At 52.6% G+C, this 17,041-nt stretch overlaps 7 protein-coding genes across 7 annotated transcripts in view; 4 read left to right on the forward strand and 3 right to left on the reverse strand.

Annotated features, from left to right (window-relative positions):
• Positions 1–669: 669 nt before the first annotated feature.
• Positions 670–2,755, forward strand: M431DRAFT_78423 (hypothetical protein; the record flags this gene model as incomplete). Its single annotated transcript, XM_024922690.1, has 3 exons — positions 670–1,127; positions 1,187–2,507; positions 2,585–2,755. The coding sequence occupies 3 exons, from the start codon at positions 670–672 to the stop codon at positions 2,753–2,755; spliced, it is 1,950 nt and encodes a 649-aa protein (XP_024777719.1).
• Positions 2,756–2,985: 230 nt separating this feature from the next.
• On the reverse strand, positions 2,986–4,185 carry M431DRAFT_78472 (hypothetical protein; the record flags this gene model as incomplete). The annotated part of the gene is made up of 2 exons (XM_024922702.1): positions 2,986–3,058; positions 3,110–4,185. 2 exons carry the CDS (start codon positions 4,183–4,185, stop codon positions 2,986–2,988), a joined length of 1,149 nt encoding a protein of 382 aa, XP_024777720.1.
• Positions 4,186–5,064: 879 nt separating this feature from the next.
• M431DRAFT_492285 (hypothetical protein) lies at positions 5,065–6,328 on the forward strand (the record flags this gene model as incomplete). The annotated part of the gene is made up of 4 exons (XM_024916993.1): positions 5,065–5,252; positions 5,343–5,362; positions 5,426–5,878; positions 6,033–6,328. 4 exons carry the CDS (start codon positions 5,065–5,067, stop codon positions 6,326–6,328), a joined length of 957 nt encoding a protein of 318 aa, XP_024777721.1.
• Positions 6,329–8,154: 1,826 nt separating this feature from the next.
• On the forward strand, positions 8,155–10,844 carry M431DRAFT_479577 (hypothetical protein; the record flags this gene model as incomplete). Its single annotated transcript, XM_024915783.1, has 2 exons — positions 8,155–9,015; positions 9,090–10,844. The coding sequence occupies 2 exons, from the start codon at positions 8,155–8,157 to the stop codon at positions 10,842–10,844; spliced, it is 2,616 nt and encodes an 871-aa protein (XP_024777722.1).
• A 557-nt stretch (positions 10,845–11,401) lies between these two features.
• M431DRAFT_78844 (hypothetical protein) lies at positions 11,402–12,610 on the reverse strand (the record flags this gene model as incomplete). The annotated part of the gene is made up of 2 exons (XM_024922752.1): positions 11,402–12,325; positions 12,491–12,610. 2 exons carry the CDS (start codon positions 12,608–12,610, stop codon positions 11,402–11,404), a joined length of 1,044 nt encoding a protein of 347 aa, XP_024777723.1.
• Positions 12,611–13,306: 696 nt separating this feature from the next.
• M431DRAFT_505603 (hypothetical protein) lies at positions 13,307–15,890 on the forward strand. The gene is made up of 4 exons (XM_024918658.1): positions 13,307–13,609; positions 13,695–14,243; positions 14,302–14,434; positions 14,497–15,890. Exons 1-4 carry the CDS (start codon positions 13,512–13,514, stop codon positions 15,727–15,729), a joined length of 2,013 nt encoding a protein of 670 aa, XP_024777724.1. The 5' UTR covers positions 13,307–13,511; the 3' UTR covers positions 15,730–15,890.
• A 26-nt stretch (positions 15,891–15,916) lies between these two features.
• Positions 15,917–17,041, reverse strand: part of M431DRAFT_528854 (hypothetical protein) — a 1,982-nt gene continuing 857 nt past the window's right edge. The window contains exons 2-4 of the mRNA XM_024920749.1: positions 16,775–16,993; positions 16,633–16,702; positions 15,917–16,577 (exon numbers count right to left, since the gene is read on the reverse strand). Of these exons, the coding sequence (XP_024777725.1) occupies positions 16,165–16,577; positions 16,633–16,702; positions 16,775–16,993 (702 nt within the window). The 3' untranslated portion in view covers positions 15,917–16,164. The remainder of the gene's footprint in view (positions 16,578–16,632; positions 16,703–16,774; positions 16,994–17,041) is intronic.

Here is a 17,041-nt window from a genome sequence, read left to right on the forward strand (position 1 = left end):
GCTTTTCTCCTATTTTGCGCTCCTTTATTCTCATTTATTAGATCAGTTATCTACCTTATACAGGGTTAGCATAGTGGATACCAGAGCAAGACTCAATGTTGTTACGATGTTATGCCTGTGTAGTTTATTTTTCTTCCTTGTCTCAAATACCTAGGTACTCTTTATTTTCTTCAAGAAGTGAAGAATTGTATGGGATGTATGTGGAGTTTTCAGGTTATAGAGACATGAAGGAATGATGCAACGCAATTCATACGAGCAACGACAATTAATAAAAATGAATTAACTATTATTGAAGTAACAAGAAGCTTAATCAATGAATGTGTGCTTAGTTATACGTATAAACTGGAGTTTGTGTTATAATGGTGCTGGGAATTGAGGAACAGAGGAGTTCCATTGTCTTGGGTTACCGCTGAAAGAGTACATGCGCACATGTACCTCGAGCCTCCAGCTGTTAAGCTCTGCCACTTAACGCGTCGCGTCTCCACGTCTTCACTTGCAACCCCCACTACAGCCAGAGAGCTCGATCTTTCTTTTGCAGCCACAGACAAAATTCAAATTGCTGTAGCTGCCGGTACAAGCTTTGTTCGTATTCGTTTTAATACCGGCAAGAGTCAAAAAAATATCAGAAGCTACGAAATTGGCCAATTGACAAAAGTACTGTCGCCCACAATGGCCGACGAAGAAATCCAGTCTCGGTTCGCTCCCAACGGGACGCTGGAGCCAGACGTTGTCAGCGAGCTCCAGTCCATGGGCCGGCTACACAACATCTCGGCCGAGGACCTCTACTTCAAATGGGAGTCGTACTGCATCAAGATGGACGTGGACGCGCAGGCCGTGACGATGTCGAACGTGCGCGGCCTGAAGCAGAGCATCCAGGACGAGCTGGAGAAGTCGCAGCGGCGGCTGCAGGTCAAGAGCGAGAGGAAGATGGCGCCGACACCGAGGCCCAAGGCGGGCAAGGGGGATGTGTTTGGCATGTTGGATGGTTTGGTGCCGAGTACGCCTGCGTCGGGGAAGCAAAAGATGCCTGGCAGTGGGGGGTTGAGGAAGAGGATGGAGATGCAGAGGGACATACCGAGCTCGCCAGCAGCAGGACTCAACGAGCAGCTCAGGTCGATGAATCTCCCGTTAGTATTTGGCAGTCGGGCTGTATTACTTTGCAGTTGCTAATCAGGTGGTCTTTTAGGTCGGCGACCTTTGCGGAACGACAGAATGCGGGAGAGGTGGTTGAAATCCTCAACGACGAGCTCCCGCCGGCCGAAGCGCCCATTGCGCCCTTTCCCGAACCGAGAATCAAACTCACTGCCGCCTCTGATCAGAAGAAGACGGGCTATAAGCCGCTGGCGATGAAGCTATCCGAGGCTAGCGAGATCCTCGACGACCGAATCGACGACTTTCTTGACCTTGTCCGTGAGCACCATAATCTGGAGGACTCTGCTTTTGGCAACGCTGCAACTGCAAGCACAACCGAAGTTGTAGCTGTGGGTCGTATTGCATCAGATTCTCTAGAGGGCAAGCTCAATGCTGCCTCAATAGTGCTGGAGACGTCAAGGCGGATGGGGAGGGGTCTAAGAGTGCCGCTCAAGCTGGACGGTGTCCAGAGCTGGAGCTTCTTTCCGGGTCAAATTGTTGCGCTCAGGGGCAGCAACATCACGGGGGATGAATTCATCGTCAAGGAGATTCTAGACATGCCGCTTTTGCCAAGCGCTGCGTCCAGCGCTGCGGCTCTTGAGGCTCATCGGGAGAAGCTTAGGGGTGACCCCCATGCCATGGACTCAGACTCGGAACCTGCGCCGCTGAGCATCATCTATGCAGCTGGGCCGTACACGGCTGACGATAACCTCGACTATGAGCCGCTGCAGGCGCTCTGCAATCAGGCAGCTGATACATACGCCGATGCCCTCGTTCTCACGGGACCGTTCCTGGATATCGACCATCCGCTTATTGCTACGGGAGACTTTGATCTTCCCGAAGAAGCCACATATGACCCTGACACTGCCAACATGAACACCGTCTTCAAATATCTTGTCGCTCCCGCGTTAAACCGCCTCGCCTCCGCAAACCCTCATCTCACAGTCATCCTCGTCCCTTCCGTGCGAGACGTCCTCGACAAACACGTCTCCTGGCCTCAGGATACCATTCCCCGACGAGAGCTCGGCCTGCCGAAATCGGTGCGCATCGTCTCTAACCCCATGACCCTATCCATGAATGAAGTTGTTCTCGGCCTATCCAGCCAAGATGTGCTGTACGAGCTACGCAGCGAGGAGGTCTCCAGGGGGGCACCTCCCGGAGAGCTCATGCGACGGTTGTGTCGTCACCTGGTTGAGCAGCGGCATTATTTCCCTGTGTTTCCGCCAACGGACAGGTCAAGGCTGCCGAAGACGGGGACGGAAGATGGGCTTGCGACGGGTGCTATGCTTGATGTGAGCTATCTCAAGTTGGGCGAGATGGTTAGCGTTCGGCCTGATGTGTTGCTGATTCCCAGCTCATTACCTCCTTTTGCAAAGGTATGATATCACATATATCCCCCCTTTTACTAGTCTTGTCACCTCCTTCGTAATCACTGGCTAACCATGATATATAGGTTGTTGAAAGTGTTTTGGCAATCAACCCAGGTCCTTTGTCAAAGAGACGTGGAGCAGGGACATATGCGCGCATGACTCTCTACCCTCCAACTTCAGACGGAGAAGTAATAAATGGCCTGATAAGTCACAAGGTATTCGATAGAGCGAGGGTAGAGATTGTGAGGATATAGAAGAAAAAAAGACACTATTTCGGGGAAAGGGGTTACAGCAACTGATGACAAGACATTGGCACATTTTTATATCTGTTTTTTTGTTTCTTAATTTTGATCATGTTCTTTTGGCCATTTTTTCATGCCAAATAGATGGGGTATATATTTGTATGGTTATAAAATCCAAGGTATGGATGCATCTTTGCATCCCCATTAAAAAAACATTACATCCCTTTGGGAAGGGCTTTCCTTCAATCTCGATTATCAACCCTGCGTCTCTTGTCGCCGTCGTCACGATATCTTTCACGAGACGTACTCCTCTTTCTGCGATTCCAGTCGTCATCCGGCCGAAACCGATCGTCCTCGCCGTCATACCGACGCCGGTCATCTCTCCTCCTGTCCCCATCAAACGATCCCCAACGGCCGGTATCCTCGCTCCGCATGTCCTTGTACTTTGTCGCGCCCTTCTTGCCCAGCTTCGTCATGTCCCGCAGCTGCAGGTACTCGGGCAGGGCCTCGCGGTTGCGCACGTCGTCCTGTATGCGGCCGCCCATAATATCTCGCTGGAGCAAGCCCGCGGCGGCCGTCTCCTCCTGGAAGAAGGCGCCCTTGTGGTAGTATTTCTGCTTGTACGCCATTTTCCCCTTGCTATCCTTTTCCTCCTGCTGTTTCGCGATGTAGGCTTCGTCCTCGGCGGCGCGCTCTTCCTCGGTGAGATTGCGGCGGCGCTCTACCTCCGCGAGCTCCTTCTCGCGCTCCTCAATGGCTTGGCGGGCGCGTTTGAGGCGCTTCAGCTCGCGGACTCTCCAGGCAGCTTCTTCCGCCGCGGGGTCCAGCCCGTCTGTGGTGTCGACGTCGGATTCCTCGTTGTCTTCGTCGTCCCAGTGCTTCTTCCCCGCGGCGCGCGCGGCGAGGTCTTTCTTGATTTGCTCCTCGACGAGCGCATCGGCGGCTTGTTTCCGGGCTTCCTCCTCAGCTTGTCTGGCGGCTTCTTGGTCTTTTTCCGAGTCCTTTGCGGCGGCGCCTCGTTGGTTTTTCGGTATGAATTTCGGCCGCATCATTAACCTCCTCGGCGCTTCCTCTTCACTACTGCTCTCCTCCTCTTCTGACTCGCTTTCATCCTCTTCTTCTTCCTCCTCGTCATCTTCTTCCTCTTCTTCGGTGACGAAGCCTTCTTCCGCCGCTAGCCTCTCGGCCTTTTCCGCGGCGATTCGACGCGCTTCGGCGGCTTCTGCGTCTTTACGCCGGGAATTGAGGTCGACTTTGTTTAGGTTGCTAATGATTTTGCCGGCGCTGGTGGCCTTTGGGGGAGGTGGGACGGCGACGGGCTCGACGGGCTCGTCGGCGTCGCTGGCGTCTGAGTCTGAGGAGGAGGAGTCGGCGCCGGAGGGCTTGCCGGCTCTGTGGCGAGACGGCTTGACGGGGTTTGCCGTCATGCGTTTTGGAGGCATTGTGATTGTGGAGGGTGAGGAGAGCAGAGTTGATAGGGGAGAGGAAGTTTTGAAGTTCGAGAAGTGGTATGTATCGTTTACAGGTAGAAAATCCGCCTGCGATAAGCCGACGCGGTAAGCTATCGGGCTGGTACTCCATAGAGCTAGCCCACTAAAACGCACGTCACAGCGCTGTTATTGAATCCATGAGCTCACCGGGATCTGTGAAAACATTCCTGTGAAGTTGTTAATCAAGATTTAATATGAAAAATTAGATTGAATTATGGGAGTTGAGTTATGATGGATATTCTTGAAGGTATTTTCTCCAATCATCTGCGTTCAATGGCTACCTCTCTTTACCATCTACTGCCTCAGTGTAAAGTGACATATACGCCTAAATATCCTGCCTTGTACTCAGACTATCCATCACCAATGCCGCACTCTGATCATGAATTGTATTCTTATATCGCCAACTGCCATGCTTTCTAGAAATCACACAGACCTTAACCGAGGTAACCAGTAGCATACAATTCCGCCTTATCTCGAATTTACTGCGCTGTGTGCTCTTATTTACAAGCTGAAAACGTCGGTTATAGGGTAAGAGGCCTAGGAAATGCGGAGTTGGCCCCTCGTCTTCACGTCACAGCTCCACCAGCCACCAAGCAATAGCTCAGGCACAGCTTCTTTTAAGTTTGGAGGTACGCAAGCTCGTATGTTTCCCAGTTTTCTCTCACTTTTTTCACCTCGAGAATACCGAAGCTACCTATTGTACTCATTCACAGAGACAGAGGCAGAAAGTCAATCGTCTATCTGAACGACATTGGAAATTTCAACAGCTGCTACCGCCGCAGTGACATCTCGTGGCTTCTATAGCTCGGAGCCTTGATCCCCTCACAGACAATGGCGCAGCGAACAGTCCTCGTCACTGGTGCCACCGGATTATTGGGTAGAGAAGTCGTTGCCGCCTTTAAGATTCGTAACGGATGGACCGTCAAGGGCTCGGGCTACTCACGAGCGGATGGCGCTGATATCATCAAGCTCGACCTGGAGAGCGGAGCTGATATTGCCAAAACACTGGACGAGATACGGTGCGTTTCTCTTCATCAGCCCTTTATTTGGCGGCTTTTCATTGCCGATATATCAACGTTTATGCTAACGGAGCTCTGAGCGGGTGGTAGACCTCAGGTGGTAGTTCATTGTATGAGTAGAATGTCTAAGCAATAGGACTTGGAACGGGTTGCTGATTTCCTCTTTTCTACAGGTGCGGCGCAGCGCTTCCCAGACAAGGTGGATAAGGACCCAGAAGCGGCCAGAGCTCTCAATATCGCTGCTAGCAAGACGCTTGCCAGTGCTACTGCGGCTCGGGACATTTTGATGATTTACATCTCCACTGATTATGTCTTTCCTGGACGGCCAGGCGACGCCCCTTACGAAGCCGATGCTACCCCAGCCCCTACTAATCTCTACGGCCAAACGAAGCTGGATGGCGAAAAGGCCGTGCTGGAAGAGTACAGAGTGGCTGGAAAGGAGGGCCTTGGGGTCACTCTTCGAGTCCCAGTGCTCTACGGCCACGCGGAAACACCCTCCGAAAGCGCCGTCAACGTGCTCATGGATAGTGTTTGGAAGGCCCAGACAGAGGGCACCAAGATCAAGATGGATCATTGGGCCATTCGCTACCCGACCAACACGGGAGACGTAGGACGAGTCTGCCATGGTAAGTTGCTGTCTCATGGAAGCTCCGTCTCCAGGTTCCCCGTGTCTCACTATCCCACCAATTTCCCCTATCTGGAGCTTCTTGATATCTCATCACACTTTTGACTGCCAATGCCGACTCGGAAAGCTGTGCCCACGCTAATACTGCTCCCTAGATGTGGCGACCAAGTACCTCGACTCGGGGGATCGCAAGTCTCTTCCCCGGACGCTCCAGTTCTCGAGCGAAGACAAAATGACAAAGTACGAGATCTGCCAACACTTTGGAGACATCATGGGCTTGTCCATTGCCAACATTGAACCCAACACGGAGGGCAACGATCCAAACGCCAGCGTGCAACGGCCGTATGATTGCCACCTGAGCACGCGAGAGCTCAAGAATCTCGAGATCGATGTCTCAACGGTCGATTTCGTCAGCTGGTGGCGCCGCGAGGTTCGAGCGTTCCGCAAGTAGTTATTAATAACCCACTCCTCTTTCCAAGCTGATTGACCGAAATACGATTCCGTATTGGCGACTTTGATCTCTCCAGAGCCTTCCTCCTTCCTATCAGGGTGACGTGTGCAGATGATATGAACACGCAGTTGCGAGCACGGGGGTGTGTAATCTGCCGTTCAAGACACCTCGCGCCGATATACTAATAGAGTGCTCGTACCATGGACGGAGATTCAATGCATTAGTTGCTGCGCACGCTCCGTGTTGCCGTCCAGTTGGCCGCTTGTATTTGTGAATACTGGTCCATGTCATTCGCCGCGCTGTACCGCAGCAGTGTCTGTGTCATTATGCGGAGTACGAAGTAGGGAGGCGAATGATATATCAGACCCCGGCCTTTCAGAGTAGCCTAGACTCACCGAACGGTGGTTCGTGGGGGATCCGCTTGGAAGGCGACATGAGAATATTTCAACCGCTTCCATGACCCGCTAAGGGAGTTGTCTCGATTAACCCAAATCCACGAGGAGTAAAATTCCAAAGAGGCACGAAGCAGCGCGAGAAGCGTTTGGGGCAGATGTTCAACTTTGGACCTGACGGGGAATTGCAGCGTCGCACAGTGAGTACAGCAGGCGAAGGGGCAAATTGGAGATGTTTGGTGTGCTAACTAACCTTTGCTCTATGGTGTAGCGCAACATCCTAATCATTCTTGTGTGCACCCAAGCGCCTCCCTTGCATGAATTCTCTTGCTAGAATGAAGCCACAAGGTGCCAGTTGCTTGTGTTCAGGATGCCGAACCTGTGTGTCTGAGCGCAATTATCCAACAAGCTGGTCAAATTGGACCCGCCTCAGGAAAAAGCAAATACGGCATTCACACAAGCCCCCTTTGCATGTGCTTGGATGCAACGGCCAGTGGTAGTATCGCTACTTTCCACGACAAGGTCTGCTGCAAGCGAGCAGATATTTTAAGACATTGATCCAATTGACTGCGCGGCCGACAGTGGACGGGGCGAGGAGGTTGATATTTTGGCGATATGACCTGCATCATGGGCATCTTCACTTGGCAGGGCGACTCCCTGGCGCCCATGCGAAGTCTGTCGCTTGCCACGAGAGATTGCGTGAATTGGACCTTCTCTCCTCGATTCTCTCCTCGATTCTTCCCTTTTCTCCAGCCTATTTCCTCTTCCCATCGCCCTTGCTCCGAACCTGCTCCTAGACAGCTGATCTTTTCAGAGCGGCTCTTTGGGTTGCTCATTCTGTGGGCGACAACACCACCGTTGATTCTTTCTGCAAGTTTGACTTTGAGAGCACCTGATAGGTAAGCTGCGGACCCTGGTTACCGCAAGAATAGCATGATGACAGTTGGAGCTTTTGTCTAATCTTTTTATAGTTTCAAAGCTATTTGTTGCCTCACACTTACTGTCGATTATACGAGCCCTTGCTTAGCTGTGTGTACCTTGTGTCACAAGGTTGACGCGAAGCATAAAGCATCGGAAACAGAACGAAGAGAGCAGAGGAGCCAAAGAAAGGAAAATATACGGAAAAAAAAGAGAAGAATAAGGAGAAATTCCTTCTTCTTCCTTTCGTTTCTTTTTTTTTTTTTTTTTTTTTTCAAGCCTGTGACACTCGATCCCCTGTGCACAGCATACATAATACGGCCTTTAATCTCTGCTGTGTGGCAGTTATATTGGCCGGGGTACGAAGTACTCAACTCAAAACAGCAATCAGGCAATCAGTCGTGTGCTGTCAGCTGTGCTGTGGCGCATTTCGGTGGCTGATCGACCGCTGCAAAACCTAATCTGACAGCGGCCCCAGCGCGGCTATAGCAAGGCTACAGCAAGGCCACAGCAATCATGGCTGCTGCAGACGATGTACCTGCAGGGGAGCCGCCCAAGACGCCTCGCAACCGCACCTTTCGAGGGAAGAGCGTTTCTCGCTTCAACCTGTTCCGCGATTCAGATGCGCAGAGTTCGCCCGGCTCCAAGAGCATCCGCAACCTGCCTGCGTCTATTTCGCTCTCGCAAGCTCCTCCGTTGCCAGACGCGCCGCCAATCCCCAACTTTGTGCTCAGCGCAAACCCCAAAAACGACTCGAGCCCCTCGCAACGCCGATTCTTTGGTGGTGAGCTGAAGCCGCCGCCCTCGCCCTCGGCCAGGTCCTTCATTTCTGAGCCCGGATCGCCCTTTGGCTCGCACTTTGGCACACCATTGAGCAGGACTGCCAGCAGGACCGAGAGGGAGATTGACGAACTCGCCGCACAGCTGGATTTTGAAATCGAGGAGGCGCATCGCAAAAAGGCAGAGGCCCTACAGAGCTGCAAGGAGGACGACGCTGCTCGCTGCGAAGACGACGTCGCGCGACTCGAAGCCGAAAGGGACCTTGTTATTGACGAGCAGAGGAAATTCGACTTGGCTCGACTTCAGGCGAAGCCGCCTTCGACTCCATCCGCAAAGCCGAAGAAGGTCCTTGAGAAGCTGAACCTCTTCTCGAGAAGCAGGAAACCGAGCACCAACTTCATTCAGCCGCCACTGACCCCTCTACCACCGGCTACCCCAAATAGCATCGCACCCTCTGTTTTTACACCCACACCTAGCATCAGCCGAAGAAGCAGCCTCGACGACTCTCCTCCGCTGCACCCCTCGCAAAGGATGAGCTTCATTCGACCACACCCGGATGGCGATGCGCCAATCTCTGCCATTAATGGCGGTGAACGAGTGAGTGCTGTTGGATCTACTTGTGCTACCATTGCCGCATATTTGCTAACCCCTCTTCTCACCCCCTCTTGCAGCGCATCACTGTTCGATGTCTATCGTCAACCATTAACCTGGAAGTGACTGCTGATACTACGCCGGAGGATATCCTCATCGCAACGGCTGCTCAGACACGGCATGACATTGATGTCGAAACCAGTGTCGTCATTGAGTGCTATGACACTCTTGGGCTAGAAAGGCGCATGCGACGCTATGAGCATGTACGAGACACCTTGAATTCTTGGGATCGTGACCAGGACAATTCACTCTTGGTTATGCCTTGTGACACGCCGGGAGATGACGACAACCTCGAACTCTCCTCTGTCCCGCAGACGGATGAGCCTGCGCCTGGCTTCACTATTCAGCTCTATCATTCCCCTCGCCCTGGCAAGTGGAGCAAAAGGTTCATCACCTTGCTAAGCACCGGCCAAATATATGCTTCTAAGCGCGCTGATGCGCAGCCTGCGGACAAAGATAGCACATCGTTGTGCCACCTAACGGACTTTGACATTTATAAGCCGAAGGAGAGTGAGCTGAAGCGGCATCTCAAGCCTCCCAAAAAGATCTGCTATGCCATCAAGAGCCAGCAGAAGACAGTCGTCTTTCCCAATGGAGAGAATTTTGTCCACTTTTTCTGTACGGACGATGCTGCCGTAGCCCGGAGATTCTTCGACCAAGTGCATGCTTGGCGAAGCTGGTACATCGTCAACAAGATAACGCACTCACGCCCGATAGAGAGGTCTCCGCCTCTTGATCTGAGCATTGAAAGCATCAAGATGCCAATCATCCCTGAGAAGTCTCCACGAGTCTCTAGCGGCTTGACCCTTTCTACTGGATCCTTCATAGACGAGAGCGACTTTACCAGGGCCATTGAGGAGTCTACCAGGAAGCTGGCTCTGGAGGCCCAGCTCAATAAAAACAAGCCTAGAGGAAGGAAGGCCTCTAGTGCATCCGTCGCCCACAGCGTGAAAGAAACGTTTTCGCCTACTGGCTTACTAGGAGAGGGGTATGAAAAGCGCAAGGAGGAGGCAGCGGCGGCAAGCGAGACTACAACCGACATCAAAAGCCCTACTGTCAAGAAGCTTGAGGGCCCATTCACCGAAGGCCCGTCATTGCTGAATAGCATCGGATTATCATCCCCCAAATCCCCCAAATCTCCCGAACAGCCCCCGGTGAAGTCTTGGTTCCCATCCGCTGCCGAACACAGCGCGCGCAACCGAACTGCTTCGATTTCTCTTCGACGGCCTGTGACAGCTGACCCCTCAACTCAGTCTGATCATGGAAAGGGGCCGGCGCCGCTTCTAAACTTTGCTTCCAATTTCCCAGAGCCTCCACGGCCCCGAGAAGGCCCTCGGCAGGGCCCCGGATCGAGACGCGGCCAAGGGTTGCGCCCTCCACCAGGCTCGCCCCTCGTCAACTTTGCAACTGGGGGACAACAAGGACCACCAGGATCACCAGGAGGAAGACCCGGCCCACCTCTTGCCGGCGCTCCTCTACCGCAGCCGGGCCCGCGAAACCGCAGCCGCTCTATTGCCAGTTCCAATGGCGGAGGTGGCTCTCGACGCATGCCTGGCGCCGAAGACCTCCCTTCGGCATCTTCACAAAACCGGGCCCCCGGCCCACGATCGAGCCGGATGCCCCCCCCCCCTTCTCCTCACGGCCCCGCGCTGCAGCACCGTGATCATCGCCGTCCGGGTCCTTTGTTGCAGGAACGCCAAGAGCGTCCCAAAGAACGGCCCAGGGAACGTCCTCAAGAGCGACGGCCAGGGCCTCTAGTCAACTCAGCCCGATAGTGAATATGCACTGTACATACATATCGGTGATGCATGATAGCGATATGCGTTTCCTTGTTATGAGACCCTGACCAGAGGCAAAGAGTTTTTGATATTCGGGGGGTTTTTTTTTTTGGTATTCCCTTTGTTCATTCTTCTTGAATAACCCATCTTGGTCATAGCAATGGTTTTCTTGTTCCCTTTGTTCATCAGTCAGCCAAGGCGAGTGGCACCGGGGTGGTTTTCAGGCTATACGTAGCAAACATTATGGGGAAAATGGGAAGCACTTGGGTTGAGCTTGTATTTTCATATTAGAGGAGAGCCGTGTATTTCAGCAATTAGGATGTTTTGGTATTATAAAATATGCGCACGCGCACTCGGGGAGAGAGATATCATGGGAAGGCTATAGTAATACATAACACTAATCCATTCGTCCTTTTTTTGAGTCTATATCTTGTCGTAAATGTATATATATATATTAATCTGAATCTGTGTCGATTCTACCATGTCGCCACAACGCTGTGAAATCGTCTCGTCCTAGCCCTTTTTTCCTTCTCTATATCTCGGAAAGATGAAATTTATTTGCTTCGCTTGTAGATCTTGCTCAGGAACACCTCAAACACCTGCTTCTTGAGGCCTTCGCTCTCGTCAATCTTGTTGATCATGTCCTTGAGCTCGCCGGCACGCTTCTCCTCAAACTCCTCGTAGAGCTCCTTGAGCTTGAGGTCGTCGTAGAGCTGCTTGATGACCTTTTCCTTGGCGTCGTCCTTTTGGCCGTAGTTGTCCTCGAGGATCTTGCGCTGCTCGGGGGTGACAATCTTGAGGGCCTGGTTGACGAGCCAAGAGCACTTGTTGTCCTTGATGTCGGTGCCGATCTTGCCAATGTGCTCGGGCAGGCCAAAGTTGTCGAGGTAGTCGTCCTGGATCTGGAAGTACTCGCCGAGGGGGATGAGGATGTCCTTTGCGGTCTGGAGGTTCTTGGGGGTGGCGATATCGAGGTAGTAGAGGGCGAGGGCGACGGGGAGGTAGAAGGAGTAGAAGGCGGTCTTGTAGATGACGATGAAGGAGTACTTTTCGAGGGAGAAGTTGTCGAGGTTGACGCTGTCCTCAGGGGCGGTGAGGAGGTCGCAGAGCTGGCCGAGCTCGGTCTGGAAGGACGTCTCGTGGAAGAGCTCGACGAGCTCGATGTAGCGGGGGTGGTCGCGGAAGAACTTCTTGAGGATCACGTAGATGCCGGACTCGAGGATGAAGGCGTCGTTGATGGCAATCATGCCGACGCCCTCCTGGCGGTACCAGCAGGGCTGGCCGCGGCGGGTGATGCTGCTGTCCATGATGTCGTCGGAGACGAGGAAGAAGGCCTGGAGGAGCTCCGTCATCCAGCCGAGGGTGGCCGTCTTGAAGTATTCGTCCTCGGTCAGAGGGCGGCCCAGGATGACGGAGGCGGAGTCGGGGACGGACATGCCGCGGTTGCATTTTCCGCCGAGAGGGTTGACCTCGAGGTTCTGTCAAGACAAGATGGCGAGTTAGTTTTTCATGCTCCTATTTCTTTAGGTTGAATTTCGTTCCGTGTGTGCCCCTCCTCCTCTACTCTCCTTTCTTCTTCTGATTATGTAGGGATATGATATAACAGTGCGCAGTGGATTGAATACAAGGACATTGTCACTCACCTTCTTGAGCCACTCAAGCTCCTTCTCGGGCAGCTTGTAGGACTTGGCATGGTCGAGGAGAGCTTCTTCCAGCTTGGGGTAGACAGCTTCAAACTCCTTGAGGGTAGTCTTTTGAGCCATGGCGACGGAGTCAATTGAGCAAACAGGGAGAAAAATACAAGAGAAGAGCGGCGGGTATAATTCAGCTTGAATTCCAAGAAAACAAGAAGAATGAGAGAGAAACTGCCACGAGTTGGGGAGAGACAATGATATACGTGTTGGGTGAGTGTTGGGTCGAGTTCGGTTACTAGAACCAGACTGGACCCCTCTATTCAATTCCGGGAAAATTGCCAGACTTGACCGGGGGGGGGGGCCCTCATTGCCTTTCCTTTTAGGGGGGCGGTGAGCGGCCTCGACAAGGGCGGCTATGTGTATTCGGTACCTGATAAGTGAAGCTAAGCCTAGCTAACTTATCAGATGGCTCGAAGTAGAGTGTACTTAGATGTTTGGCGACGGCTTTGGATGGTGGCATTCGATGCGCTGTAATGGTGTGCCGGTACCTGAAAATTGGGGTGGGAGCACGCCTGTATCTTGAGTGTGGTGGGGTTTGTGACACTTCGATGAGAAAGAATTGAAGGCTTTGGTACTCCGTGCAAAACATCCGCCGCATCTGCTGTAGAGCCCAAGACGCACTGTATTTTTTGGGAGGCAGCAGCGCTAATTTCTGTCCACTATCACTGGGTACTTGGCACCACCTCGCCGACTGATACGAGTACGGACCAAGGCACGTACTCGGATTTGTCTGCAGTTGCTTATCGCGACAACCACCCGAGACAAGTTCAAACCAACGTTGATGTAATCAGCCTGATGCATCTGCATTCACACTTCTGCACCGCTGACGCCCTGCATGAAAGCTGAGTTGGATTCATGACATAGACAAGCAAGGGTTTGGGGAGCTACAGGAAGGGCTGCGGTTGGGCCTCTGCGCCGCGTTTTCATCACCTGCCTGGCTCTGGTTTGTTTTGTTTACTTGGACGTCATCATGGCCTTGAGCTCTCACGAGGTTGCCACGCTGCGGGTTGCGCTGCAGGATGCGGTCGTCAAATGTTCCGAGAGGTGTCTCTACCAATCGGCAAAATGGTGAGTTGCTGAGTCTCCTTGTCTAATTCTGTTGAATTTGCGCGTCATCAATGGCCATACTGATCATCTCATCCATCTAATCAAGGGCAGCCGAGCTACTCAATGCGGTGCATGAGTCGGATGATGGCGAGGATGAGACGAGCGGTGCCGAGCCCAAGCACACCTCGTCAATCTTTTCACCAAATCAAGATGCTGACGAGGCCGCTCTGGAGGCAAAGGAGCTCAGCAAGTACCTCCTCGCCAAGTCCCTGTTTGACTGCAAGGAGTACGATCGTTGCGCCGCCGTCTTCTTACCGGACTCGCTGCTGTCCACTGTTCTCGACTCGCGCCTCGAGAAGCCCGCTGTTGCTGCCAAGGGCAAGGGCAAGTCCAAGGCGACGGATGAGACGAAGCTGAGTGCGGTTCCGCTGCCCAAGCTCAGCCAGAAGAGCTTATTCTTAGCGCTGTATGCCAAGTTTATGTCGGGGGAGAAGCGCAAGAATGAAGAGTCGGAAATGGTCATGGGCCCCCAGGACCTCGGCACTGTCGTCAACAAGCAGCTTCTCATTGTTGGGAGGTTCTTGGCCGCTTGGTTTGAAGAGAGGACGACAGATGATGACGAGGTCCTTGGAAGTCAGGGCTGGCTGGAATACTTGTACGTTGAAAAGGGCTTCCGTGATTTGGCATTTGCTAACTCTAGATGATTTAAACAGATATGGCATGGTGCTTGCCAAAGAAAAGAATGATGAGAAGGCTTTGGAGTTTTTCATACGAAGTGTTCACAAGTACCCCATGAACTGGGGCTGCTGGTTAGAGATGACCTCTCTAATATCAAGAGTCGAAGATGTAAGCATCAAATGCCAGTCTTTCCCCCGTATACCACACAGTAACTGATGCAACATTCGCAGCTAAACCGGATAAGTCGACACTGCCCCCAAAATATTGTTTCTTACATGTTTCATCTCCACACATCGCTAGAGCTATACCAGCAATCGGCAGGGCTTGCCAACTCTCTCGATCAGCTCCTGTCCATCTTCCCTACCTCATCATTTCTCCTCACATGCAACGCACTGCTGGCCTACCATGCAAAGGATTTAATGGCTGCCGAGCAACATTTCAGCCGGCTACTATCACTTCATCCACACAGATTGGACTCCTTGGACCACTATTCAAATATTCTCTACGTTCTAAATCTGCGGCCGAAGCTCGCGTTCTTAGCTCATCTGTGTTCGAGTGTGGACAGGTTTCGACCAGAATCCTGCGTCGTCATAGGAAACTACTACTCGCTCCTATCAATGCACGAGAAAGCGGTGGGATACTTCCGGCGGGCACTTACGCTTGACAGATCGTGTCTCTCAGCTTGGACTTTGATGGGCCATGAATACGTGGAGCTCAAGAATACTCATGCTGCTATAGAATCATATCGCCGGGCTGTGGATGTCAATCGGCGCGACTATCGTGCTTGGTATGGTCTCGGACAAACGTACGAAATGCTGGAAATGCATACTTATTCGCTATGGTACTATAAAAAGGCGGCGGGCCTTCGCCCCTGGGATGGTAAAATGTGGATGGCAGTTGGTTCATGCCTCCAGAAGATGGGCCGAGAGCGTGATGGCATAAAAGCACTCAAACGCGCTCTGCTGGCCGATGCGTACTATGACGTTGGCAGCAGCTTTGGTAGCGGCGGTGATCTGCTAGGTGCCCGTGGCGCCACCGGCCAAATGGACCCGGAGATCTTGCTACAGATTGCTACAATGTATGATCAATTGGGTGAAGAGGAAGAAGCTAAGGCTTACATGGAGTTGTGTATGGCTCAGGAAGATGGCGGCCCAGCTGCGGCTGGAAATCTTGGTGAGTCTGTGAGGATCCATAATGACTCACCGGGAGGCTCTGATGGCTATCCCGACCGAGAAGATAGAAATGCGGAAGGGAATGCAGAGGGCACTGGCGTCACGGCTGCGACCAGCAAGGCTCGGATGTGGTTGGCCAAATTCGCTATGCGCACGGCAGATTATGCGACGGCGAATCGACTGGCAGCGGAGCTGTGTCAGGATGGAGTCGAAGTTGAGGAAGCAAAGGCTTTGGCTCGGGAGGTCAGATCGAGGCTCGAGGCATCTGGGATGTTGGGGCCTGCTGGCTAGCGGCGGGTGCAGGCGCTGCCTCGATTTCGATCATGATTCATGTAATTAATTGAATGAAGCGGAATGACTTGATGGTATGGAGTTGGTTCCCCTTTTGTCATTTACAAAGTTAGATGAATAGCATAAATGAATCAATGAAAAAGGGGCAATTTGATTTCACGTTGCTTTGCCAATACTTCAGATGTAAGGAGCGTATTTTGTTTTTTTATTAAAATCAATACTTGTCTAGGTAAATAACCCGATCCAACAAAGCCTTTTTAAATTCGCCTTCAGTTCTCATGTAACATTAATCGTGTATTCCCTAAATAATCAAGGAGTGTGAAGAAGATTAAATCAAAAGCAAGGTATTAAAAGTTGAGAACTGTCCCGTATAATGGGAAAATGGCACTTTTGTAATGGACCACCAGGGGCCCATGTGGTAGCGAAGTCGGTCGCTTAGAGAGCCAGAGCGGCAATACCAGCGACGACGAGAGCTCCGAGACCAGCCTTGTTGTTGGCGGCAGCACCGGTGGGGATGACCGCGGGAACTGTGCCAGTGGCAGGTGGTGGCGGAGGAGGAGAAGGAGGAACAACAGAGTGAGGAGGGGGAACCACAGTGTGGGGAGGAGGGGGAGGAGGAGGCACAACCGAAGTGTTGGGAGGAGGAACAACGGTGTGGGGAGGAGGAGGTGGTGGCACGGAGGTGACCAGAGGAGGAGGAGGGGGAGGAGGAGGAGGAGGAGGCGGAGGCGCGACCGAGCTGTTGGGAGGAGGAACCACGGTGGTGACCGGAGGCGGCGGTGGGGGAATAACAGTGGTAACCGGAGGAGGAGGAGGCGGCGGAGACTGGGTAATAGTGCAAGGGCAGTCTATTGGGAGTTAGTGGAAGCTGAGGAAGCTGGAGGTTTATCAGGGGATACTCACTGGTAATGGTCAGAGTAGTCGGCTCGGTGACAGTATAAGTGGTGCTGCCAGCAGTGATGGTGGTAGGAGACTGTGATGAGAGAGTTAGCTATTTGTTCAAGCTCATAGAAGTTCTGTGTAGTTTATATGAGATGATACTTACAGGACAGAAGGTAGTGTAAATATCAGTGGTGATGACCGTGGTGGTGTAGGTCTGCTCATGCTCCTTGGTGTAGGTGACGGGCTGCTCCTGGGTGTAGGTGACTTCGTGCTCCTTGGTGTAGGTCTGCTCGTGCTCCTTGGTGTAGGTAACGGGCTGCTCCTTGGTGTAGGTAACGGGCTGCTCCTTGGTATAGGTGAACTCGTGCTCCTTGGTGTACTCCTTGGTGTAGGTGACGGGGTACTCGTGCTCCTTGGTGTAGGTGACGGG

The sequence above is a fragment of the Trichoderma harzianum genome, assembly GCF_003025095.1.
Source record: "Trichoderma harzianum CBS 226.95 unplaced genomic scaffold M431scaffold_3, whole genome shotgun sequence".
In the NCBI taxonomy this organism is placed as follows: Eukaryota; Fungi; Ascomycota; class Sordariomycetes; order Hypocreales; family Hypocreaceae; genus Trichoderma; species Trichoderma harzianum.

Coding starts and splice junctions, on each gene's coding strand:
- M431DRAFT_505603 (XM_024918658.1), top strand. CDS start 13,512: ATGGCCTTGAGCTCTCACGAGGTTGCCACGCTGCGGGTTGCGCTGCAG. Junction 13,610..13,694: donor CTCTACCAATCGGCAAAATG/GTGAGTTGCTGA, acceptor CATCTAATCAAG/GGCAGCCGAGCTACTCAATG. Junction 14,244..14,301: donor CAGGGCTGGCTGGAATACTT/GTACGTTGAAAA, acceptor TGATTTAAACAG/ATATGGCATGGTGCTTGCCA.